General features: G+C 32.6%; 3 protein-coding genes across 11 annotated transcripts in view; 2 read left to right on the forward strand and 1 right to left on the reverse strand.

Moving 5' to 3' along the window:
• Positions 1-125: 125 nt before the first annotated feature.
• LOC138942930 (disks large-associated protein 5) lies at positions 126-9,059 on the forward strand. Of its 3 annotated transcripts, none has more exons than XM_070313426.1 (5): positions 126-371; positions 1,456-3,887; positions 4,035-4,236; positions 4,316-4,465; positions 8,986-9,059. In XM_070313426.1, exons 1-5 carry the CDS (start codon positions 197-199, stop codon positions 9,003-9,005), a joined length of 2,979 nt encoding a protein of 992 aa, XP_070169527.1. In that variant the 5' UTR covers positions 126-196; the 3' UTR covers positions 9,006-9,059. The 3 variants fall into 3 exon arrangements, with proteins under 3 accessions (XP_070169527.1, XP_070169525.1, XP_070169526.1); XM_070313424.1 differs by lacking the exon at positions 8,986-9,059 and adding an exon at positions 4,548-4,688; XM_070313425.1 differs by lacking the exon at positions 8,986-9,059 and adding an exon at positions 4,548-4,688 and having other exon boundaries at positions 1,459-3,887.
• The window catches only part of Wdr79 (WD repeat domain 79), a 73,646-nt gene continuing 52,196 nt past the window's right edge, over positions 4,682-26,131 (reverse strand). Inside the window, exons 4-9 of the mRNA XM_070313427.1 lie at positions 9,017-9,753; positions 6,815-7,124; positions 6,074-6,609; positions 5,782-6,014; positions 5,428-5,661; positions 4,682-5,359 (exon numbers count right to left, since the gene is read on the reverse strand). Of these exons, the coding sequence (XP_070169528.1) occupies positions 5,145-5,359; positions 5,428-5,661; positions 5,782-6,014; positions 6,074-6,609; positions 6,815-7,066 (1,470 nt within the window). The 5' untranslated portion in view covers positions 7,067-7,124; positions 9,017-9,753 and the 3' untranslated portion in view covers positions 4,682-5,144. The remainder of the gene's footprint in view (positions 5,360-5,427; positions 5,662-5,781; positions 6,015-6,073; positions 6,610-6,814; positions 7,125-9,016; positions 9,754-26,131) is intronic.
• Positions 9,157-26,131, forward strand: part of LOC138942932 (integrin alpha-PS2-like) — a 200,563-nt gene continuing 183,588 nt past the window's right edge. For 3 of the 7 annotated variants that reach the window (XM_070313434.1, XM_070313433.1, XM_070313432.1), the window contains exon 1: positions 9,161-9,663. In XM_070313434.1, coding sequence (XP_070169535.1) covers positions 9,482-9,663 — 182 coding nt within the window. In that variant the 5' untranslated portion in view covers positions 9,161-9,481. Of the gene's footprint in view, positions 9,664-26,131 lie in introns of all 7 variants that reach the window. The other 4 variants (XM_070313430.1, XM_070313431.1, XM_070313428.1 and 1 more) reach the window with 3 other exon arrangements.

A 26,131-nucleotide genomic window follows, 5' to 3' on the forward strand; every position in this document is an offset into this window, starting at 1 on the left:
ACGCAATCTTGCTTTTGAACGGCAATCTATCGATTGGCAAGACTGATTTCACTATTTCGAGCTGACCAATGGCAATCGCCGCACGTTGCTACCTCGACGTTCAACGCTGTAACTATCAATTTGAAGTGATTTTCAGTTGTACTGCCGTTACAGGAAGACACGCGAATTCGAGCGAGTTGCATTGAGCCATAACGAAATGTCGGATTTCAAGCAACAATATAAGAATCCGCGTCCAGGTTTTGGTCACACGGATCATAATAGGATTCTACGCGCTTATAAGCATGTAGAATCTCGTAGGGAAGTCAGAACACGAGCATTCGACAACAACCGTAGACTACAAGATGTCTCGGTGCCCGCCAGTCCATTCTCCGGTAAGTTAAGAGCTTCTAATTGTTTAGTAAAACACGATATGTTTGCAACGAGATTAATGAGATTGGATAATTAAAGCTAACGGTTCTTTTTGAAGTAGTTTCTTTCATATTGTTCATTTTTATATGATATTTTTATTATTAACATTTTTATTTTATTTTTTTTTTACTTTTTATTTCATTTTACACACATTGTTGAGAATAATTGGTGATTAATCATTGGTACTTAATTATTAAATAGTGTAAAATGAATACAATTATGTCACAATTATATACACATTTGATAAAACTCTGAATAAAGTTTGATAGCCTTTATAAATTTTAAATTTGCTAATAGGCTTTAGTACTATTTGGTACTACTAATACAATTTGATAATTACTATTTAATAATTAACATTGAAAATCAAATAATTAAATTTTGCCAATATATTTTATAAATAGAAACATGAAAAAAATGTTATGTAAACATTAGTTCAAAAATATTTTATTATCACATTACATTAAAAAGAAGAAAATATGTTTGTTTAATTTTCTGTTTCACAAAATGGCATTCCCTATTTCTAATATAGACTCTTTCTTCTTGATATCATTGAGAAAGATTGAATTTAACATTTATAAAAGTCATGTTTATTTTGTTTTTGTTTAGCGTGAATGCCAAATTAATCTTTTTGATGAGTTCTTTTCATAAATTAATTTTTATACAATACATTTTTATTTTTATAATTCTCCATTAATAAATACTAACAAGCTGTAATCAAAAACATAGCTAAATAGATAAACATTACTAATTTATTCTTATATTAATTTTCTGTATTTTCTATAACAGTAAATTTGCTATTTCCATGTTTAATATTTTTATTATAACTTTTTAATGAAGTTTTTGTATCAATATTTATATAATATTTCTTTTTTGTTTATACTCACATAGAAGATTAAATAAAAAAATATTGATTGTTTAATTCTAAGATTGTTTATCTTGTATACATGTAAATGATATATATCCTTCTTTTTCATAATTGGTCGATACTCATGTTAATTCATATCATGTTAATTTGATCAATCAAGAGCAAAAATCTATCATTTTTAGCAGAGGCTACGTCTATTACGGATACACGTATGAAAAAATTGATAAAATGGAAGGAAGAACGCAAGAAGAGAAAGAAACTGGAAAATACTACAAAAAAACCTGCATTTAAAGTTGGTATTGTTCATCATTCTCTGTGTTCTCCTGTGATTCGGAGCAATGTATCAACTGCAGTTGCAAAAACACCTAAGCAAACAACACGATCGAATAATGTCCAAAAACGAATTACAAAGGCTACAGAAAAGCGATTATTAGCTAAAGCAGTATCTGCTGCTAAACAATCAACTGCTACTACAAAGAATGTGGCTTCAACATCAACAAAATATCCTATAAATATCAAAAAGCCAACATCTAATACTAAAAATAAAAAATCATTTGCCCCTGCTAATCACGAATTTAGACCTCCATCTGGATTGCATAACATGCCTCTATTTGGTCTTGTACAGATAGAAGAAACTCCACAGGAGAAGGGAAATTTCTTCATACAAAACAAATTAACAGAATGCAAGACAGTTGATATAAATGAACAGGAAGATATATCATCTCAAAAATTATACGCAGAAATCCCTGATACTAGTGGTACTACAGCAAAGTTGAAAACTCCTGCAAATCGAAAGTTATTATCAAATAAACAAAAATCATCACAAAGATTAAATGAATCAATTTGTAATCTAAATGATGTTATGTCTGAATTAAACAGAACTACAACAAAGTCATCATTAAAAGAACAGACAATACAAGATTCTTTTGAAGATAAACCTTTATCAGACAATATGCCAACGCCATCACAAAAGAGTACTCCAAGTGATGCATCTTCTGCTAAAGAAAACTGTACTACAAATGACCTCATTCAATTTTCGCCATATCTCACGTTAAGCCGTGGGAAGAAGAATGCTAGAAAAGAACAACAGCAACGGCTTGGCATTGGTCGCTTATCCTCTGATGAAATTCCAACCAAAGATACTGTAATGAAAAATTTAAATATATCTGTGGAAGAAGAAGTACGCACGGCACAGTACTTTAAATTTCTATTGAATAAAGAAACTGAGAGACTTAGGGAACTTTGTAAAACATGGTTGGATATCAAATTAGAAAAGGATATTCCAGATGATGTTATGTATGAAATAAATCAAGCAGTAGGACAGACAAATTTATTAATAAATAAAAAGTTTGAAAGATTTCGTAGTTTAGTAGAGGATTGCGAAATTGGTAAAGGAGAAAAATTAGTTACGTGTAGAGATTTGCAAGGATTTTGGGATATGACATATATGGAGGTCAGGGATTGTGACTCGCGATTTGAGAAACTGGAGCAACGTCGAAACAGAGAATGGCAAGAAGAAGAATGCATTGTTGCCAAGCCTGCTGCCAAAAAACGAATGCCTATTAAAAAACAACATATATCATCAAAGCCAAGTTCGCTACGATCATTAATTATGGCTGCCAGAAAAAAAAAGATAGAAGTGAAAACAAGTAATTTGATGCAAGATACAAATACAAATATAAAATATTTTACACCTTCCAAAAATAATAAAAGATCTGCGAATTTTGATAATACTAATATTCAAAGTAGTACAAAAAAATCTAAGTCCCTTGGCATTACTTACGATCGCAGGTCGACTCCTGTTCGATGTGAAAGTTCTAGAACAAGTTTGTCACAAAAAGTGCAATTTTCCGATGATAAAAGAATAAAGAGTCCACTTATAGCTATGAAAGTAAGTCAAATGGGTAAAACACCAGAAGTTCAATTAGATGATACAATATCATATATTAATTCTGGTCAAACGCCTGGTAAGAGCATATTAAAGAAATCGGAAGAATTAGTAGATACAGAGATCCGTGCAAAGTCTGCACATAAAGTCAATTTTGATGATCAGGTAGTAATGAATGAAGTCCCTCTTGATGAAGAAACGCAGACTAAATTAAATTTATCTATTGCTTTAAGTAAGATAGACAGTCTCGATTTGGATGAATTAAGCCCACAGGAATGTATCAATGCTGAAAGAAAATTAGAATTTGAAACTGAGGATTCTGACAATTTTGATGATATGAACGAGATTTCGGCTGAAATACACAGATTTAAAAAAAAAACAAATGAATCTAAAGTATTTGATCAGAATACTTTTGATTCTAACGCATATTCATTTAACGATACAACATTCTCTGTCTCTGATGAAGAATCATCGCCAAGTGATACAAAAGTCATATCATCTAAAAAGAAATTAAAACATCGAAATCAACGTAAAAATACAGCAAATATACTTGTACATATTTTACCTGCAACACCATTATTACGAACTAAAACCGAGGCATCTATTATCTCTGATACAATTTCAAATACAACTGACATGGAAAATCATGATACAGAAATAAGAATACTTAGAAATAGAACTATCACAGCGAATAATACACCCAAAAACAATAGGACAAGTGAAATGGTAAGTTATAATCTTAATAATAATGTTCAATAAAATTAATAAAATTTTTTTTATACATTTATATATAAATATATTAATATATTTATATAACATTTCAATTATATGAATGTAAGTAGAAACTAATTAAATAAAAATATATTGCTTTAGATAACTCTAAGAAGAATTAGTAAAAAAGAAAATAAAAGCCCTGTTAAGTCAAGTAGAAAAAGTTTGTTAAAGTTATCGCCAAAGAATGGAGATAAATACATGACACCAAATAAAGATAATGTAATAGAGATGGAAAATAAGATATTGACAGAGAATGTTGATAAGAGAAGAAGATCATCTCGTAAAAGTGTTGCATTTAATGGTAAATTTATTTAAATTTTTTGAATTTATCAGAAATTATATACATGTATGATTTTATATATAATCATATTTTATTACAGAAGAAACATGTTTGGTATGTGCTGAAAGCAAACCAGTGTTACCTATGACTCCTCATGCAAAACGAAATCGTAGCAAGACACCCTCGAGACAAAGTCGAAGCAAACATGTGCTTAATGAGGATCTCATATCATGGGATACACCAAAACATCGTAAGTTTTAACAATATAACAAAAAGTAATGATTACACGCATATAGTAGAATATTATATTAGTTAAAATTTGTTTATTTCAGTTCCTAACAGAGTTACGAGATCTCATACAAAAAATTAATGTTTTTTTTATTTCTATACATATTTATTATATTTTGTATTTAATAAGTAAACTGACATAGCTAAAAATTTTACATATAATGGCATTCATGTGTCAGCAAAATGTATGCACAAAAAATAATGTACTATATAGTAGTCAATTCTGTTAGTCTACTTATTATAATTGAAAAATATTCATTATAAAAGATATTTCTTAACATTTTTATAATTTTACATCTGATATAATTTTATTACTGGAATGGCATTTATATGTCTGTGTTTTTGTAGAATTTTAGATGTAGATATTTAGACATAACTATTGTAGGATTATTTCATTATAAAATTATTAAATAAAAATAAAATAAAAAAATAATTATAAGGTATGAAAATTATTAACATTAAAAAAGCATTAACATTATAATTGATCATTTCGCTTGTTTTATTTGTTGGACTACTTATGAGATACCATAAGTAACGAGATTTTTATGAAAATATAATTATATACAAAATATTTACAGCTTTGTTTTTAACATGTGAATATTATCAGCATATAAATGAATTATCTAAAATTATTATTTTATTTAAGAAGCCCACCACAATTTTACACTATTATCTCTGTGCTTTTCAATACCATACTGTCTTTGTCCAGAACTAGTTGCTATGATTGGTAAACTTCTATGTAAGCTCGTTCCATTTATACAATCTTTAGACAACTTTATTTTATATTTTGAATTCAAATTTTCATAATTTGTAATTTCTGATAATTCCCATACAATGATATTTCCATCAGTGCCACCTAAGATACATAATTTTAATAGAATATATTATGATCTTATTCTATATTTTTTGTGTCTACTAACTCACCAGAGATTATCTGTCTATTATCAGGAGTGGTAGCAAACTGTATTCTTTGATTAGTATCGGATTGTCTTCCTTCAAAAGAATAAAGAACAGTTCCAGGATTACGAAGATCCCAGCATAAAAATTCATTATTTTTTCGAACAGCAGAGAACAATTTCATTCCACAAGAACTAAATTCAATTTGTGTTACACCACTTCCAGTTTTAAAGGTGCAGAGAGGTCCATCTTTGTATAATCCTTCAAATGTAAAAAAAAAAAAAAAAAAAAAAAAAAAAAAAAAAAAAAAAACATTAAATACAATCAAAATATTTTAAGGATATCCTGTAATGAATAGCATTACTAAGTAGAAATGCATACCAATACATTTAGAATATGTGCCAAAGGCAATTAGACCTGGCATGATTGGATTTTCACGAATACATGAGACTAACCCAATCATATTTGAAAAATCATGTTTAAATTGAATGGTACTTGTTTGACGTCCAGGACGATCCGTATCGAAAGTTCTCACAGCGTTTTTAAAACCACACCATATTTCTCTTCCTGAATTTATGAATTGAATACTGAGAGAAGCTTCTATCTCATCCACTCTGAAAAAAGATACGCTCTTACATTCAAATTTCAAATAAATATAAGTATTGATACTAACTGATTATAAGGCTGATATGTTGCACGTAATTCTCCTGTAAATGCATCCCATAAATGAACAGGGCTCTCTCTACTGGTACTAAGAAAACAACATGTTATAGGCTCCCATGAGTTCATAAAGGGATACCAGCAAGCATCATATATAAGACCTCCTTCTTTAACAGTCAGAGCAGGCATAAAATCAGTCTGTATAAAATCGGATGGAAATTGGCCAGAGTATAATTCTCTGGGAAGTTCATAAATACGTATCCTAAAATCTTCTGATGGTACAAGTAAGCATGTCCCATCTGGAGACCATTGGCAACCTTTTGTAAAATTCTCATATAGATTTGTAGGCTGATATTCTTTAGTAGCTGTGCATAATAGCCTCGGTGCTATAGACCAATTGTACTGAATACAGGTAGATTCTGCCAATTCAGTATCTTCTGAATTTATATTTTTTGGCTCTGCGATGTTTACAGTTTTACAATTTTTTATTTGTTCCGATATTGTAAGATTCGTTATTTTTTCCGAGAATAATGTTGTATCATGTGTTACCTATAATTTAATAGGATTATAATATAAGTCTGAGAATTGATTATTACACAATTTGCTAGAATATTATACTAGATAATTCATCATGCAAATATCCTTTGATACAGTTTGATAAAAAAAAGTATTACTAAATTGAATGAACTTAAATTATTTAATTCACGAATACAATATAATCTCTCTATTATATTAATATCTATGTTAAACTTACATGTGATGACTGAGGATAAATTTCATCTGAGGTTAGAGTTAGATTTGTTCCTTCGCTAGATTGCAAGCAAGTTTTACTATTAGTTAAATTATAAGATTCTTCAGTCTGTACGATTTCTGATTGTACTTGGTTATCTTCCTTAATTCTATTTTCTACATTATCACGGACTGCATCACTTTTATTTAAAATTTCACATTGCTTCGTCAATGTTAAACATGATTTTATTGCAATTTCGTCACATTCCATTTCCATTTTTCACTGGACGAACAGAGATCCTTTTCTTCTACAATTTCCTATTTTTTTTTCCCACCTAAGAATTTAAATACATGTAATTACGAGTGATATTTATTCATTTTTACTGCTAAATTATTTCTTGTATCACATAGGGCACGTTCCACTTCATGACCGCAACGCTCACGGTATCATTTCATCTTTGTTGTTCACCGAGAGTTATGCGGCGTCTACAATAGAAATTTTAAGTCCTGAACCTTAAGAAATTGACCAATCATAGTCGAGTATTCTTTTCATACTTGACTGTGATTGGTCAATTTCTTAAGACTTAGGGCTTAAAATCTCTATTGTAGACGCCGCATTAAACAAAGATAGACGATGCTCGCGAGCGTTGCGGTCGTTAAATGGAACGCGCCCATAGGACTTTATAAAGTCTATGGTATAGAATTCAGTGTATACAAGTACCAACTAACGTATAGGTACATTCGTTTGCGAAGCCTTATGAATAAAAAATTATTCATATATGTATACTTTTATTTATGACAATGTATGCATTGCCATTCAAAACTGCAGACAGCCTAAATTAGATCACATGGCATTTTAGTGACGAGGTCTTACGTTTGGCGCGCTGCGATCATTCGTGAAATTGGTGGACCATTGATTTCAAAATTCGTACGTTGTTACACGCGAAAGAAACGCGCGCGTCGAAGTAGTAGATAATTTTCAATAAACATATGTATACCATTAGTCAAGATCGTGTGTGCTACTTAAAGATATTAACTATATCTCTATTAGAGTAAATATAGAAATAGGATAGTTCTTTGAAGGAAGAGAAAAGAGATACATAATACAATGTAAGGTATGAGTTCGAAAATATTTTTTATTTTATTACGCTTCTATTGTAAATCTCAATCGAAATCTCGTATTTAGATCATTTTACGTAGAAAGTTAATTTCTCGTTTCAATTCTACGTGAGAAAACAACAAGTTTTGTCGATAAAATATATAAGAGCATTTACGATATATTATCTTATTTAATTGATTATTAAAGCGAAAGTATCGTATTCTTGTCGACACAAAACAATCGAAACAATTTAATTATGCAAGCGAATTCGATTGGATTAGATGCACATTAAAGATTATCGTAAATAAATTTACAATATAAGCATAAATAATTAAAACATAAAAATAATTATAATAATATAAATTATTATAATAATATGATTATTATATCATTATTGAACACCACCACCAATAACCCTAACAACACACATGTTCAAATGATGTTCAAAAGATATTTTACAACTTCTGGGATGACACCTCTAAACGTCTTTGAAATTTGCGTGCTGTTAGGGAATAGCTCTCTTTAGTATTAATTATTTTACTTTTTTAATTACTTATGCCATTGTAAATTTGTGTACGATAACCTTGTGTGTGTGTGTGTGTGTGTGTGTGTGTGTGTGCACTAGTGTATTCAACCAAATTCGTTATAATTTTAACGTCAATTTTCGCGACAATCTCTTTAATCATAATCATAATGCACACATAGAAATGTAAAAAACTTTTTTTTTTAATAGAAAAAAAGGGGGTGTTTTTTTTCCAAGTAATTTTAATGAATTAATGAGACTTTTGCGTCAAATTATATGAAACTCGACATAATTTTCTCGGATAATTTTCAATTAGATATAACAAAAATGTTTGTTAATTAAAAATAGTAATTACATAGCTATATGACCAATTGGAATGCGAGCTATTGAAAAGATTTAAAAATATTTAGAATAATAATAGTTAATTCGAATCTATCATTTAAAAAATTAAAAATAATAAGAAGTCAATTTGCGTTAATAATCAAAATAAAAAGATATTAAATATCTGGAAAAAAAAACAGGTTTTTTTTTCTATTTACATCTCCATACACATGTAATACAATTGTTACGACAGATCGCGCGAAGCCTGATTGACAGCAACGTACCGAGACATCTAATCGCAGTTGGACGCGACGAACGAGCTAAAACGCTCTGGCCCGGCATCGGCTCCGTGGGTGGGAGTCTCTCTCCGGCTGTCGAGAGCCGCAAGTGAGTGAAGAGACTACCCGAAAGAACCGCGCTCTCCACTCAGTCTGTCCGCGGCCGTCCGTCAAGCAGACTTCTCCGGCTCCCTCTGTTTCCCACCCGGCCGTGCCCATCGTTCTCCTTGTCGCGGTCTCGAAGGTCTCGCGGAAGACACATGTCGTCGGCTGGTGCAGCTGCTACGCGCGTTAACGCGTTAATATAGATCCACGATCGTTAAGTCCGATAACGTCGTGTCGCGTGTGCATTTTTTTTTCTTTTTTTCTTTCAGATTACACAATCGCGATACTCGCGTATATGTATATGAAAGTGACTCGGCACGCGGTGACAGAGTGTTCATAGTGCAGCCAGTGATACGACAATCCAAGATGCGCTTGAGAAGATTTCTCTGGAGCCTCTTTATCGGGCTCGTGGTCGTCGTATTGTCACCCCGGCGCGTCGTCGACGGCTTTAACGTGGAGACGAAACACTATGCGGTGTATCGCATGGAAGAAAAATCTATGTTCGGCTTCGCCGTGTCCACGTATCGTGATAAATTCGCCAGGGGATGGTGAGCTTTTTCTTTTATTATTATAATATAAATAGTCTCTGAAAATGATGAAATAATCACGCTGCCCGTATATAGTTTTGCTCCAGGTTACTGTCAATAAATGAAATTAAATTACATATTTGCAATTCACGCTGTTATTATATTTACAATATGCGTGTGACGATGTAAGGACATATTACAATAAGATGGAGTATATTTGACAAAATACAAATAGCAAGAGAATTGAGACGAAAGATCTGATTATCGATTACTATGTGTCATGAAACGAATCTTATTCATCGGTCTCAAAGAAGCGTAATCCGATGACACATGGGATATCCTGGAAGAAGGGGTACCATATATTACATTATCACACCTTCTTGTTTACATATATACTACTACGTTAACTAATCAGATATCCTTCACACAATTTTTTAGAATATACTGAAACTAATACACGTTATATGTATTATATTAAAATTTATATATATCATTATTATTTGTCTATTATAGATTATATATTAAAATTGATGGAGAAAAACTCTTTATAAAAATTATTATACACTCGGAAAATAATTTGTCATTGTGCTCTATCTTTTATGCAATTCTTGACATAAAATTTCTATGGACAAATTATTGTCACGTATATGATACAATTCTAATATTACAGAATAGAAAAGGATGAATTTTTTTTTTCTTTCCATACGCAAATATAATTTTCTCTTTTAACTCGTTAGCCAGATGTTTGACTCGGCGCTCGATCATCATGATCGACTCACCCGGCTATCGCGAAATAAGAAATCATCGTGTTGAATATTTTAAATTCCTTTCTTGAATTTTTCCTAGATGATCGTTAAATAATAAAATTTTTTACGATCGCGCCTTTTTTTTTTATATAAAAACAAATAACAATCGCGTGTCCGCGCTTTACACGCGAAATATTAAATAAAAACTTATAATTAATTAATTAATTATACTTATAAATAAAAAGATGTTTACCATCAAAGATATAAAATCTTTCTTTTATTTCTCCTCACGAAATAAATGGTAACACATTACGAGATAGAACGATAACCCCGCCATTTAAGATATCACCGAGCAGGATAAGGGCCTTGTGTTTCATCTCGGACTTTAATAACGAGCGATAATCCTTTATCACGGATAAGTACAAGCTTCAGGGACACTTTAGTACGGGTTACAACCCTTAAAAAGCGTCGCGACTCTTCTGCTGCGTTCGCGATCCGCGTAAACGGGGAGACGCTCGTTCTCGAATTTCGTGACTCACGCCCACGAATAAACGTTTCTGCTCCAGCACTCGCGCGTCTCTTGGCGACGATTATAAATAATACCGGTGAAACGGGGATCCCGTGGCTAATAGCGCACGCAGCCCGCATCGTCAGAATCGGCGGGAAAATCAGCGTCGAGGCGAACGTTGGCATAATGGAAATATTGCGTCTGAGAGATCGCTTGTGCACGCTCACAGGCGATCAGCGATTAGCTGCGAACTGCGATAGGCCTATTTTAATAGCGCAATAATTCTCGGAATTAGAAAAAAATATTTGTTTCTCGAAGAAATTTTCCATTTAATATTTATTTAAATTTTCAATTTAATTTCTTTTTTCTTTTTTTTTTCCTTCGAATAGAAAAATTAATTTAATTTATTGCTTATCAATGTGTATAATTTTCTATATTCAGATGTATTTATAAAATTTATTAAGGAGAAAGAAGATCGTTATTATTCTCGAAAGATTAGAAAAAAGATATACAATACATATTACTTTAATAAAAGTATATTACTTTGACAAGCAATATTGTTTAAGGGATGAATCGGCATTGCATTAATAACGGTGAGAGAAACGTCGGTGTGAGAAAGGCCGCAGGAAGTCCGGATTACACCGGGAGGTTTCGTTAGGCGCTTATATTTAGGCCAGCCCGATGCGAGCTTTACGAGCGCTCGCGTTCGCGCGCTCGTTAATTCACCGTTCATGGGGATTAAAGCGTCCGCGATTGCCATTAAATCCCCGAAATAGAATGGGATCTTGTTATTTATACCTGCCCTCTTGATCATTCGGCGGCTGATTCGATTTTTATCGCTCGCGTGCCGACACCCGATATAGCGAAATCTTAACTCAGGATCGCGAATACAAATGGGCTATAATTGGATCGAGGCAAATTTAAATCTCGTGCGAAGGAAAGAGAGAGAGAGAGAGTGAGAGAAAGAGAGATTATCGCATCGCGGGAGAAAATAATAAATTTCTTCTTCGCGTTTTTTCTCTCCTTGCCCGGATACAGTATCATCGCCGGAAATAGCGATCTACGCGCGACGATTTAACCAGGTAACGATCGCATGCGTTCATAGGACGAGACACTCCGTGATGCAGGATGTTAGGTCATCGCTACGACAAGGCGTTACGTGGGCGGTTCATCACTTCCCGCGCCGCTCTGATTAATACTTTTGTAATCTGCGCGTTTCATCTACTACGAACTACTATACGCGATGTTATCTCTTTTCACAGGCTTCCTCGTTGACCGAGTCCCTATTCGAACGCCCGACCGCATCAGCAGAGTTAAAGGAACGTGTGCTTTTGTCTCAGCAATATATTTATATAGACAAATTGTAATATAAAATTTTGGAAATCTCAATAATTTATTCTTTGATATATTTTTTGAAATATGCTTCTGCCTCTTAAATATTTATTTGAAATATATTCTCTCTTTTATTATATTGATACGCATAACTTAATTGCACGTCAACTACAGCATATTTCTACAACGATATATGTACACGACCGAGCAGATAAAAGAGATTGCTATCGCTGGTAGCAATATGCACAATGGTTTTATCGTAAATCAATTAAAAGACTGTTGAAGTTTGTTTAGCGATTTAACGACGAGTCGTTGCAATATCCCTCTACACACTTCTCAGGATTTTATGTACACACGTATGTGCGTATAATTCTTTTCGCGAGCTACGATAACTGTAATAACAAGAGAGCTGAATATTTAAATTTTTTATTCCGACTAGAAACATAGAAAGCTATTTTATATAATATTAGATAAGTAAAACAATTTTTTTTTTTTTCTTATTTAAAACGAATAGAATATTTTATGATGATACACATAGACAAAGATTATTACGGAATCTTGTTTCGGAGAAGACTGAATTAAGATTCGGCCTCCCGTTGCGACCTCATACATGTCATTGGGAGCAGCGTGCATCCGATATGCCATCTAATATCTACGAGCGTTCTCTAAGGTCCGCACAATATGCCATTATCACCAGCGGTGGTAATCTCTTTCATATATCTGCTCGGTCGTATACAGGGTGTAACAGAGCGCCCGTATCAGCAGTTTTTTGAGGAAACAAGGCATTTTCGTGAAAAATGTTTCATGCAAAAGTTGTAGAGCTTTAAGCGGCGCATTATATAATAATATTAGTATGAGATTAATATTTGAATAGCATCGTCAAGATCATATAAAAGTCGCTTTGAACTTTTTAAACGAAACCCCTATTTTTCATTACACATTCTTGTAACTTACCTCGAGAGCTTTCCAAAACACTATAATAAAGTATCTTTTTTCATTAAGTACTTTTTGAATTATTTTATATTTTAATCTGACATATTTTGACATAAGAAATTGAATATCTCGTAAAATATTTGGTTTTCGTTAATCTTACCGTAATATTTTTATGTACAGAATAATGAGATAAATCAATTAGTATAAAAAAAAAATTGTTTTTAAGAAAATTATTTACAATATATTTTTTTAAACAATTATTTGTTTTTTTTTTTTGCAAACATTTTTCACGAAAATGCGTTGTTTCCTCGAAAAACTGCTGATACGGGCGCTCTGTTACACCCTGTATATATTCATGTAATCCTGGGTCTCGTTTACCATTCATAAAAAAATGTAATGCGATTACCATCACGCTCGCATGCAGCGCGAATGAGAGTTGCCACGTAAATCTTATAGGAAATTGAAATTCGAGAAGGGAAAGAAAGAGAGAGATAACTCTCTTCGTGCGATTTATATATAATAAAAATATATATTATATATATTATATAATAAAAAAAAATATAAATTAAGTATCTAATCCTTTTTACATTACACAATCAGAAAGAGTTGCAAGCAGCTAAATCTTTACACACTCTCACGTTTATTCTCCGTCTTATTTTCAACGAGTATCTTCTCGTGTATCGAAAAAATTCGTTGACTAATTTATTGTCGCTTAAATTTAATACGCAATTGCTCGATGCATCGCGAAAACTATGGAAGAAGCCCGAAGTAAGATGTATAAATGTCAGCATAAATAGCAGAGCACGTATTGTGTGATTCATTTGTGCGATCGCATCAACGATCGTGTCTTTAAGAGGCGAACGCAGTCACGATTTCGCATATACATATATATATATATATACAATGAGGCGAGTAAATAGCAGAGATGGAATCATGCGCGCCGTCTCTCTTAAACGTTTCGATGACTCGTCCGTTTTCCCGAATTCGCCGGTCATATACGTAGAAATCTGCTCTTGCGACCGCGTACTAAATATAGAAATTATTTCACGACACCAAGTCGAGGCAAACAAACGCTCGGAATCATCGATAAGCCTCGTAGTCGTGAGCGTTCAAGGCAAAATATCAAGAATAGCGATATCGGCCGTCATTTTTGACACATCACTTATTACCGATCAAATTAATACTCACGCATAGATGATTACTCCAATTACTAGATTGAAACTGCATGATAAGTTACTTTAATATTATCATAAATTAATTTATGAATTAATTTTATATAATGCATTTAAATTACGTCACTATATCGTTTTCCTAAAAAAAAAACTTGATATTTATGTATAGAATTTATATTATAATATTGCTTATATCTCGCAAGGCAAAATGTTTATAATACAAATTCAAATAATAATATTTTAATTAATTAACGGAACAAACTTTAAGAGAAAAAAAAAATATATATATATATACTGTTTTTGAACGTCATAATATTTAAAGGTGTATAAAATATATATATGAAATTTGTTTTAATAAATTAAGAATTAAATAAAGAATTTGATAATTTGATGCCTTGTTCTCGAAGCATCTCGATACACGACAACTGATTGACCTTAGTATAAAATGCATCATAATATCGGCGATGACGTTGAAATTGCCTGGCGAAATGCATGCGAATGATTTCATGACGTGACGTGTGGAAAGCTAAGTAAACATACCGATAATCGTAATGCGCTATTCGGTACAAAACAACGGGATCAATGATGCTCGCTCCTCATTGTTGTTCGTCTCGATGATTGAAATCGCTAATTGACATATATATCGCAACACAACGAGGGGATATCGCGCGCTCGACCATTTCTATAGAAAGAGGAATTAATTCTCCTTTGTAAGCGCGTCCTTATCGCACAAAAATGCTTCTCCGTTGATATTCCGGAAAGCGTAGTCTTCTTATCATCGGCCGCTTCCATATGATAAGTACATGCGGTTTAAACGACGATTCGCAACCAACTCCATTTCATAGATTGTTCTGTGCAAGACGATGCTTTGATATTACGAGACAATCATAAATATCATGTAATTTTGCATGATGATTTAAAGAGACAAAATACAGATATTCTTCTCTTTATCTCTATTAAATAATTATTTTTATATTTTTTCGCTTGTAGCAAAATTATAGCGATCAATTTTTTTTTTTTTTTTTTCAAAGATGATTCTCACATACGTGTTACAGGCCGGTTCATTCAACGAACCTTGTTCGCGCATAGCGTTACGTTCGCATAAAAAGTGCGGTGTTTACGACGCGTGTCGGGACAGAGAAGGAAATGATGGATTCAATTTCCTCGCCGCTTCCGGTTGGTAAAATGAAAGTCGGGACCGATTGAACGCGTCATTCGGTCGTGTTCCTTTTTTTTCGTATTTCTCTCGAAAATCAATTTATTCGTAGTCGAATCGCGTCGCATCCCAATACGTGCGATAACGTACAACTTATAACGCCGCGAAAGTTTGTCGTTTGTAGCATAGTAAAGCCGTGAAGATATACGATGATCATGCGGGACTCTCCTTATGACTCTCTTGTAAGCGGAGATTTAAAGCAGCAGCTTTCTCGAAGTGATCACCAGTGTCACAACCTTTCGGATGAATTGTGGAACGCGCGAAATCGCTGCTGTCATAAAAACACGGGATAGGGGAACGTGCATAAAAAAGTATTAATGATATTTTATAGGGCGTTTATATATAAGGCATTATTGACTTCTCGCTTTATATTATCGTACGATATCGAATTAATTTATAATTTATATTGTAAACTATATATGGCATATATATATTGTATATTTTATATATCCTGAATTTTTTTTTTATAATGAAGATAAAAAATAGACAACATGTCTGTTTTTAAAAAATTCTCCACAACAAATCATGATCATATTTGATATCTCATTGTCAGTATCTTCAGACAACTATAGTTTACAATATAAATTAATTCGATATCATACGCAAATTAAAATTACAAACAGCTCTAAATATATACATATATCAATTTATCGTCTTCATCTATTTACCTTCTATGGCTCGTCATGTTTTATTCAACGCCCACCTTAACACACACATCTACTATATCTTAGAAATGATTATTAATTCGTGGTAAGTGTCAGACATTGATATAGATATACTGTGACAATTGTTCTTCATTATTGCATCGTGAAGTAGCCAAAGCCCAAAAGAATAAGGAATTATAAATTTCTAAACCACATTTCACACTATTTTAATTATAATCATAAATATATGATTTTTTTAAAAGATATAAAATCGTTTGCTCTTTCGATAATTATTTCCTGCAGCAAATTCTCATTTTTTATTTGAAGCTGTAACGTCAACAATGAAAGATGAGAATTCTCGATAGAATCGCGAATGGTCGTTTAATCTTTTTCGTCATCGAAAATTGACAACAGAAGAAACGAGCGTGCGAATTTGAGAGAAAAGAAGAAGGTATAAGAAAGATATAGAGAAAGAGAAGCAGAAGAGAGGTAATGAGGATCGCGTGAGGCACGTGCCCGAAGCTCGGACCATGTCATTATGCAGAGGCCTCGGGGCCTGTTACCTTTACCTGCCTGCACGCGTGCAACACGCGTGTGCAAGACGGCGCCCGTATACACGCGTACGGAATACGGACAGTTATATCGCGACGGCACGCGAGGATTATCCCGTAACGCATAAAATTCGTAGCCCCCGACTTGAATAGTTCTCGGGTATAAGGTATAATATACAGGGTGTTCCAGGGAACGATATTCGATCGCTGGCAGTAATTCGAATTGGCGGTCACGCAGTATCGTGTGTCGCTGTCACGTTGCGCTACCGAGAGTGATTCATGATTCAGTCGGATCCGCAAATGTGACTACACGTGTATACCCTGTAAAGTCAAGCGAATATGTCACGAATAATAAATACGGTTATAACGTAATGGATACGTGGCTATGCATAAATGGTTTTGCATCGCTGAAAATGCAACGTAAATTTCGAAAGATCATAAATATCATATTTTTTTCTCAACCAAGAGAAGCAATAAAATTATCCACACAGAATCGTGGTATTCTAATCTTAAGTAAATCATTTTGATTGTCATCTCCGGGATTAGGGTGTCTATCTGATTAATATACGATATGACAAATGCAAAAGGTTTAACTGTCAAAAAAATTAAAATATAGTATGATTAAAGGAAAAAAAAAACAACGATAAAATTATTCTACACATAATTTCATCGTCTCTGTTTCAATAGCACGTAAAGAGTTAAAATAAATTGAAATTATCGAGAATATTAATTACATGCTGAAATGTTGTCAATGTGTCTCTTCTATTCTTGCAACGATGATATGAAGAATAAATTTCTGTTTATTTGCGAGGTTGGAAAATATGTCGTTTTAAAAATTTCGCTTGTCCATTTTATGGTTTCTCTTTCGATGAAATAATTTATGCGGATGCACAGCACACGCGCGGTCAGTTCTGCTCGCCATATGGTCACGGCACGTCAACGTGTCACTCCCTCAAAATTACATTGTTCTCTATAACCAACCGCCCTTGGGGCATATGTTTCCTTCTTCGTCGAAGTTCGTCACGAAGAAAACACGTAGCGGACCGCCTAAACTGTGGAAAAACATTTTGCAGGTCTCCTTCGGAGGATTTATACTTCCCGTTGCGGTTCCATTTTTCCGTTCCTGCAGAGCAAAACTTTCACTCGACTACATAATCCAAAAAGTGGACGTTTTCCTAAAGTTTTCTGGTTCTTGATACTTTCCGATGTATTGAGATTTGTTGTCTTATTATTTTTGTAATTACGTAATTATAAAATAAATAATGGACATAATAATTTATTTATATTTTATGACATACTTATTTGACACTCTGACTATATATTATGTATGTGTACGTACATACACACACTATACACGCTATATAATTTTTGACGAATCATTCTCGATGATAGATTAATTTGCATGTGACTTGTATGTTCCGTCGAGTGAGTACTCGACAAACCAGATAAACGCCCAAGCAATCTCGGCAATAGTGCAGTTACGTAATCGCAATCGCGTTAACAATAGTGTCAATAGAATTCGGTCAATAGAATTGTATCGTGACCCAAAATGAAACGATGATTTATTGCGTATTAATTAATGAAATTTAAAGGTCATTTGATATTGCCGTTTAACCCTGATTTCAATCCTTTTCAGATTCTTCCATATGTAATAATAAAAATTATCTCTAATTCTTTTTTTTCCATTAATCATTTAATCGAATTTTCAAGAATCTCTTAAATATAATTCATAAATATTTTACGATGGAATTCGAGCCGCGTTAAACTTGATAACATCGGAATAAATAAGTAAATACAGCTGCTCTCAATTATAAGAATTGCGAAACATAAATTAGCTAGTGCTTTGCATATATTCGAATAATGTGATCGATATATGCAAGGGGATACTTACTTATATTTCATAAGATCTTCCACTTATAGGTCGATTTATACACATCGTGTCTTTGTTACTCAAAAAAAAGTTAAAAAATCATCTTTTACAACCAAATATTGCTTTTATCAAGTATATCATCGATTAAGTGATAAATGGGCAAATGACCTTCAATTCAATTGAGAATTTAATAATTCTAAAAGTTCAGTTGCTTTGAACGGTGATAAATGCAAATTACAAGCAACGAACATTTACCATATACTCCGCGCGATAATAGCTCGTGATCGAGATTTAATCTAACGAATTTATTATCGTGAGAGAGGACGTTTTCTACTCGCGATGATGGTGTGGCAAAGCTGTCTTTATTCAATAATTTTCTTAAAAATGAAATAATTAAATAAAGCTTTATATAAATAATATATATAAAAAATAATTAAATTTAGTAATTAAATAATGTTTTAAAAATTAAATATTATTATCAGCATTATCACGTTGGAATAAATAGATTAATAAATATTATAATTATATATTTATGCCATAAAAGAAATTAAAAGAAAGATTTCGATGTTTCTACATACGATTATATATTTTATCTTGATAATTTCATGTTACAAAACTACGATACGTAGTTACGTAATCAAAAAAAATCTGTAATTATGTAAAAAAATATTTAAATACATATCGTCTATTTTATTTATAGACGATACGCGTTGCTCAAAATATGCGAATCTTTTCCTTAAAGTGACACGCAAGATAAAATGTGTTTGTGCGACAAGTGACAAATTCACGACGTTGGGAGTGAAATTATCAATCAGACGATCGTAGATCACATTACCGTGGAATTGCGGCACCATTACGCGGTTCACGCACACGCATGATCTCGCTGTGAATGGTTTGATTACAGGTTTGCCTACATTGAGATAGCCGAATGGTATTAGTGTGAGGAGGTGCTCCTTATAAAGTAGCGGCGACCCAACGTCGATATACGCCTCCGTTCTTACGTCATCGACTGATCGTGCGTATCCTCGACGCAGACATTACGTACGACGTCTTTAAAGATTCTCTTGCGTAATTGGAGTTTGAATAATTTTTTTTAAATATAGAAAAGAAGTTTATAAATATAATTAAAATCTTTTTTTTTTTTTTTTTTTTACATGTGACTTTTCTCATTGCGTGAAATAATATTTTTTAATTTTAAATTATATATATATATATATGATTAATTAAATATCGTATGAAATATCTATATAATGTTCTAAAAAATTATAGCAAAATTACATTATATTTTTTCACTACAATATAATATTTATCAATACTCAGTCAGACATAAATCAGACAGATACTATTTTAATAATTCAATGATTTATTAATAACGTTAATAATTTGGTGGACGATATTAATAAAATGCAAAATATGACATATTGACATATACAAGCGAATACTCGCGACGAAGGGATGCGTAACGAAGCGAAATATCACGATCGGATCGGATATACCACGTAAGTTCTACGTTGATTTTCAGCAATAACATGGCACATTGCATGTGAATATCGTATGGAAAGAGAATTCCGCTTGGTTTAAGTTTCCTAGCACGCGCTGGCTCATTAACATATACTCTTGGAGAAGTTGAACCGTGAGTTCGTTGAACGGTATTTTATTCCATAAATCTGTCAAATATTCAACATTCAAATGCATTTAAAAGAAAATAAGACTCGATTGTGTAAAAATGTTGTATAAAGAAGATTATAAAATATTTGAATTTTTTTAAAACTGTAATAATGTCGCGAAAAAGACATTACGCATCTATAGTGTTGGTGACATTTGATTTTTTTCGTTTAAACAAATCTTATCGGATCTCTAATCGTGCTTTAAGAAAATATATAATTATTGAAATTATTAAATTAATTTATATGAGAGACTAGCAAATTTCGTAAATGATAAAATGAAGTTTGGAATATTTATATTTAAAAAATTGATATTATAAAGCACGTATTAATTATTTTAATAATCATAATAATTTATAATCGGCATTTTTTGTGAACAGAGAGACGAGAGCCCCATGTATTATTTTTTCCGGTGACTTTTAAGAGACACTTCCCTTTGAAAGAGGAAAGGAACTTTAAGCGTTACGTGATTTCCGGCTTGAAACCCAAGGTTGCATTACAATCATCATTCTTTATGCTCGTACACGAATCTCCATTTCACTGAAATAGTTGTAACGGAAGTTATTATCTAGTCAAATGCACGTTCGGTGCAACATGATATATCGCGTAATAGCACGTGGTTACATGAGAAGACGATTTGTTTTATTAAGATCAATCGAAATCAAAATTTTTTTGAAAAAAAAAGAAACATTTTAAAATAGATTTCTGATTATCCAAAAATGATATAATTATCAAGTTGGTGAAGTAATTTAATTAAGATTTATTACTTAACTATTTAGTGCGTCATACCATATATAGGGTATAAATCTTTTATAGAGAATAGTCAAATATATTAGATAAAATTCCCTTTTTTTTTCTTTAAAATTCAGAAGAGAAAAAGAGAGAGAAAAGACTTGGAAAATATTTAAAGTAATTACTGATTCAAAGATAGATTATCCGTAATATTGAAGAATGGATTCTCTTGTAAATTCCTTGCTGATGCGCATCTGTAAATTATAAATAATTCATTTGTGATTTGAACGTAAAAAAATACGTTCTTGCGTATGAAAAGAAATTCATGTAGATAAAAGGTTAAAAAGATTCGTACACGTAAAATACACGCGTTCTCCTCGATCTTTTTTGAAAAAAATAACCTTCTGCCTTTTACGGACAATAACGTCGCTCCGTGCTCGCGGCATGACAATACCTATCTCGCGGGCCTTTCATATACCGGTACTCTTCGCCGCGATTTCACTCACGATACCCTCATAGAAGGTGTGTACCTACGTACAACATTCGTCACGTTGCACGTACGACGTACGTATATGACTCGCTTTCAAAAGAGAAGGACATTTTTCAGAGATCAAAGAGCATGAGATTCACGTGAACGATGTGGTATTGAGCAATTCACCAAGTACGGCGCTGTACTCAGAGCTGTCCCGATTTTGCCAAATACGGGATTACGAATGCTCGTATATGATCCGTGTTTTAATAAGGCGATACAAAGCGACGGATAAAAAATATATACACCGAGAGATATATTCGCCGGCCGTGAGATTCGAATTCCACCTGACGACGACGACGACGACAAGTCACTCTCTAATTCATGCGCGATGGATAAATACGATGTTTTAAAAGAGCGAGTTTGCGCGGCCTATGCAGATTTCGAGGTTCGCCAGGAAAGTTATGCAAAATAGCCGGTGTAACGTTGCACGCGCTGCATCTCGCAAAGTATTACATACGATACGGGAATTATCGAGTTACTCCATTATGTTATTTCGTTCGACTTGTTTGTATACCATGGCATAATAATTAGTAACGAGCAGCTCTGAAAAAATGAAAAATATATTGTGATCCAGAAAGACAAAAGATCCACTGGTGCTTTCTAAACTTTAAATACGCGTATGTTCCGTAAAGGCGATATTTATTCCTTAATAATAGTTAATTAATCTTTCTATATCGTAAAGTAACGGTAACTATAATAGACGTAAATAGAGCGTATAAAATGCGTAGAAATATGTATTTCTGCAACTGCCGTCATTGCGTCTATCAATATACAAGAAACTGAAGTCGCGTTCTGAACACAATATATTGTATTTCGCGTTCTTTTTATCCGTTTTATCCTGTATAACTCGGTTATACATGATTGAATAGACGTTCTCCATTTTATGGGCGAGGCCTTGAAAATCGTCAGCTCATCGAATTTCTGTGTCGTTAAAAAATATTTGCGTGGCGATAAACATCGAGAGACCGCAGGTGCATAGCGAGACGATCGCAGCTGCAGAACTATTTTCGGAGCTGGTGATCTCAACGTGGTTGATCATAAGCTCAGTTTTACCATGTTAGATAATTTCTTGTGACTAATGATGAATTAAACGGTAACCCCTTTAAATGTAACATAATATTATATATATATATATATATATATATATATATATAATATTATATCATTAATAATATATATATATCATAAATATATCATAAATAATATATATCATAAATAATCATATCATATCATATATATATCATAAATAATATATATATATATATATATAATATTATGTCATTAATATTCTAATAAAGTAAATCGGATTAAATTAACGATCATTTTTTTCCTTTTCAATTAATATCTTTTTCCTACAAAAATGAAGCAGTTACTGAAAATTAAAAAAAAAAAACTCATATCAGCCTACAGAGATAATTATTAGCATATGTAAATGTAGAGTATTTGCATATACCGAAAAAAAAAAAAAAATTCTGTAATAGAACGACACTAAAACCAATGAATCTTGACTTTCTCTTCGAGACAGTCAGATTGCTTATATTCATGTAATCTGACTCAGGCCATCACGATCGCCCACTGATCGCACCTATTCACTTGATTGGCTCACCTGAAACCTACATTGATATTCCTGAACCGCGAGAATTCCCGACGACACAGGCTGACGATTCCGTATCCTGCGGGACCGGTTCGCCCCTGCACTCCCGTTCACGTGCATGTGTGACATATCGATGATCGTAGTTTCTCACGAATGCAAAAAAAGTAGAGTGGGCGAGATCCTAAGATCTCGTCAGGTTCGACCCACGCTCGCTAAAGTAGCACGGAACCGTCTGTCCGTAGCAATTATACAAGTGTACTGAAATTTTTCTGAATTTTACGATTATAATAATAATGTGACGTATTATGTTAGAATTTGGAAAAAATTTGTAAATTATTGAAAACATAAATAAAATTTATTTTCAAAATGTTGATTAATTCGATAATGATTACGTAAAGTGATCGAACAATGATTTTTATATTTCTCAACGTGTGATCGATAAAATTTAAAATCCTTTTTTTGATGACGTTTTTAGCTTCTATCTTGCTTGTTCAATTCGCGATATTTAAGAAAATATCCGCGGCAAGGATGATACGATATCGTCCCATTGTTATTATGATATTTTTTTGTTCTTGCACAATGTATTGTATTAGAGGGAAACGAGTTTCATAGTCATTTTCCACGCGCGTATTATATCATTATTTATCGCATCTAGTTATTAATCTAGTTGATTTCAGCGCAAAGGCATCTAATTAAACATTTGTACATTATCTTGGCTTAGTCTTGTGAAGGGAAAACCTGTTTCTGTTATTTCGTTATTACGTAGTTACAATAACGCGCACATGCTGCGACAATCATGGTATAGACTGGTAGAAAAAGTGGAAAAATTTTATTTATTTTTATTTTTCAAGCATAAATTTCAATTTAAATGTAACTTGATAAATTTTACCAATTTATTGGCCCTTTCGTTCGTTTTTATTGATATTGTGATATGCAACTTCAAAAACATGTCGCGCTTATGAATTGTTTACATAAGCAGCATAATCGGCTCGTCTCTTTCTACGTGTATGCATATGTGCGTATGGCGCTTACCTACGCGCGCTGCACCAACATAGAAGTCGATGTGTGCCAAGGTTACTCCATAGATATTATTATAGATAGCGTTTCTATGTGTTTCGAGGTGAAAACCTACGACACGGAATTTAGCCTGATCATTTTCGTTAGCGAATAATTGCTCGAATAATTGCATATGCAATATCTGAGTAATTAAATCAATTTTATTATGTAAATGTCAAATTGCGGCATAATTTTGATGTGTTACTTAAATGATGATTGATTATTATCAATGCCTATTTAAAAGTATACAGTTGTAGGTCAAATTTAAATAATATTAATTGATATGGTATAAATAATCGCCGATAAAATTCCTTAACGTAGATTAGAAAAATTAGATGAGGAACGATGGCCGAAGTTGTTGGTTATCATCCATTGAGCGTATTTAGATGTTAATAGACTTTAAATTAGCGACGTTGCGAAGCTAGGTCACTGGATCAAAGTCAAATCACGTACATGGATTATCGTCTATTCGATTGCTCTGAAGACAATCACCTTATTCGATATTCTACAGTTTAAAGAATATATCGCCTTTTAATGGCACAACAAAATTTGATTATTTATCGATATATTTAATAATTACATATTAAATATAATTATAAAATATATATAATTATAATTATACAATTATAAAATATGATATCTCAAGATCAACAACGATACCTATATGGATGCTATATCGCGTAATTATGATGAGATAATATCCGTTGAGTGAGAAGAAAGCTTTTACCCTTTTCCGTGTCAAGCTAATATTCCGCAATCGTCTGACACAATGTTAGACGATAAAAGCCACGTCATCAGTCATGCCATTTGTCACGAAGTAGCAATATCCAAAAAGCTTTTCCCATTAATATTTTTCGAACCGTTTGCTTTTCAAAAATATCGCGGAAGAATTTAAGATGCAATCGAAAATTAATCCAACTTAAATAAGTCTTTACACATATTTTCTGCGTTTCATCCAAAATAGAACAATTTTTTTTTAACAATTCCGGTTTTAGTGCATACTTTGTTCGATTTTTAGAATCTTTCTTTTTTTTGAAATATATTGTACTTAATATTTAACATAAAATTTTATTTAAACAACGGTTCACATGTAAATAAATATCCGGAAATAAGGAAAAGAAAAATTTTTAAGTAAGAAATCGTAATACGAATATTCTCGTTGGATTTTCCCCGAGTGAAATTAATTGCCTCATCGATAGGTCAAAGTAATGCCGATACTCTCTTGGATTTCGCCCAAGGCTGACACGCCTTTCGGAGATAATTACACGATCGATTGTCTTACACCATCCTTTTCGTATTGTCGGAGCGAGTTGTTTAATGCCCCCGGTCACATCGCATCTTTTATTTTCGCCTCTCTGGGCTGCATTATCGAATCGATTCTCGCGCACGAAGACAATAAATTGCCAGCGGATAATAAATTAGACTTCGGATATCTGTTTCCAATTATTCTAATACGATCCCACCGAATTTGTGGGAGAGGCGAAAGCAGTCTTTCGTTTAATAACGATAATAGCCAATTTAGTACACGCGAAGTAGTCGTAGAATTAAAGTAATTGAAGATATCGGATCGTCGTTATTTCGCCGCATTTCTTCCGCGTTTAATCGAGCTATTTAATGCCGAGGCTACTGCCATTAATATTAATCGCGTTTAAAAAAAAATGTTAAAAAAATTAATAAAGTTATTAAAATTAATAAAGTTATTTCGCACGAGAAAATATCTCGGAGAGTGTCTCTTCAAGTAATCACGACACGTTACAATCTTTCCTCCGGAAATGAATTACGAGTTAATGTCTGCAATTCTATAGCTCATCATTCATATCTTTAATTTCTCGCTATTATTCCTTATTGATTTCGTTGCCGCTTGTGTTTACTTGAAAATACATTATAAATGTGTGCTTAAAATAACACCGTAGACGGGAAAAAATGCTGTTGTCGACGT

Source organism: Polyergus mexicanus, unplaced genomic scaffold (genome assembly GCF_030449975.1).
Source record: "Polyergus mexicanus isolate NDT 795.1 unplaced genomic scaffold, iyPolMexi1.0 SCAF_24, whole genome shotgun sequence".
Taxonomy (NCBI): domain Eukaryota; kingdom Metazoa; phylum Arthropoda; class Insecta; order Hymenoptera; family Formicidae; genus Polyergus; species Polyergus mexicanus.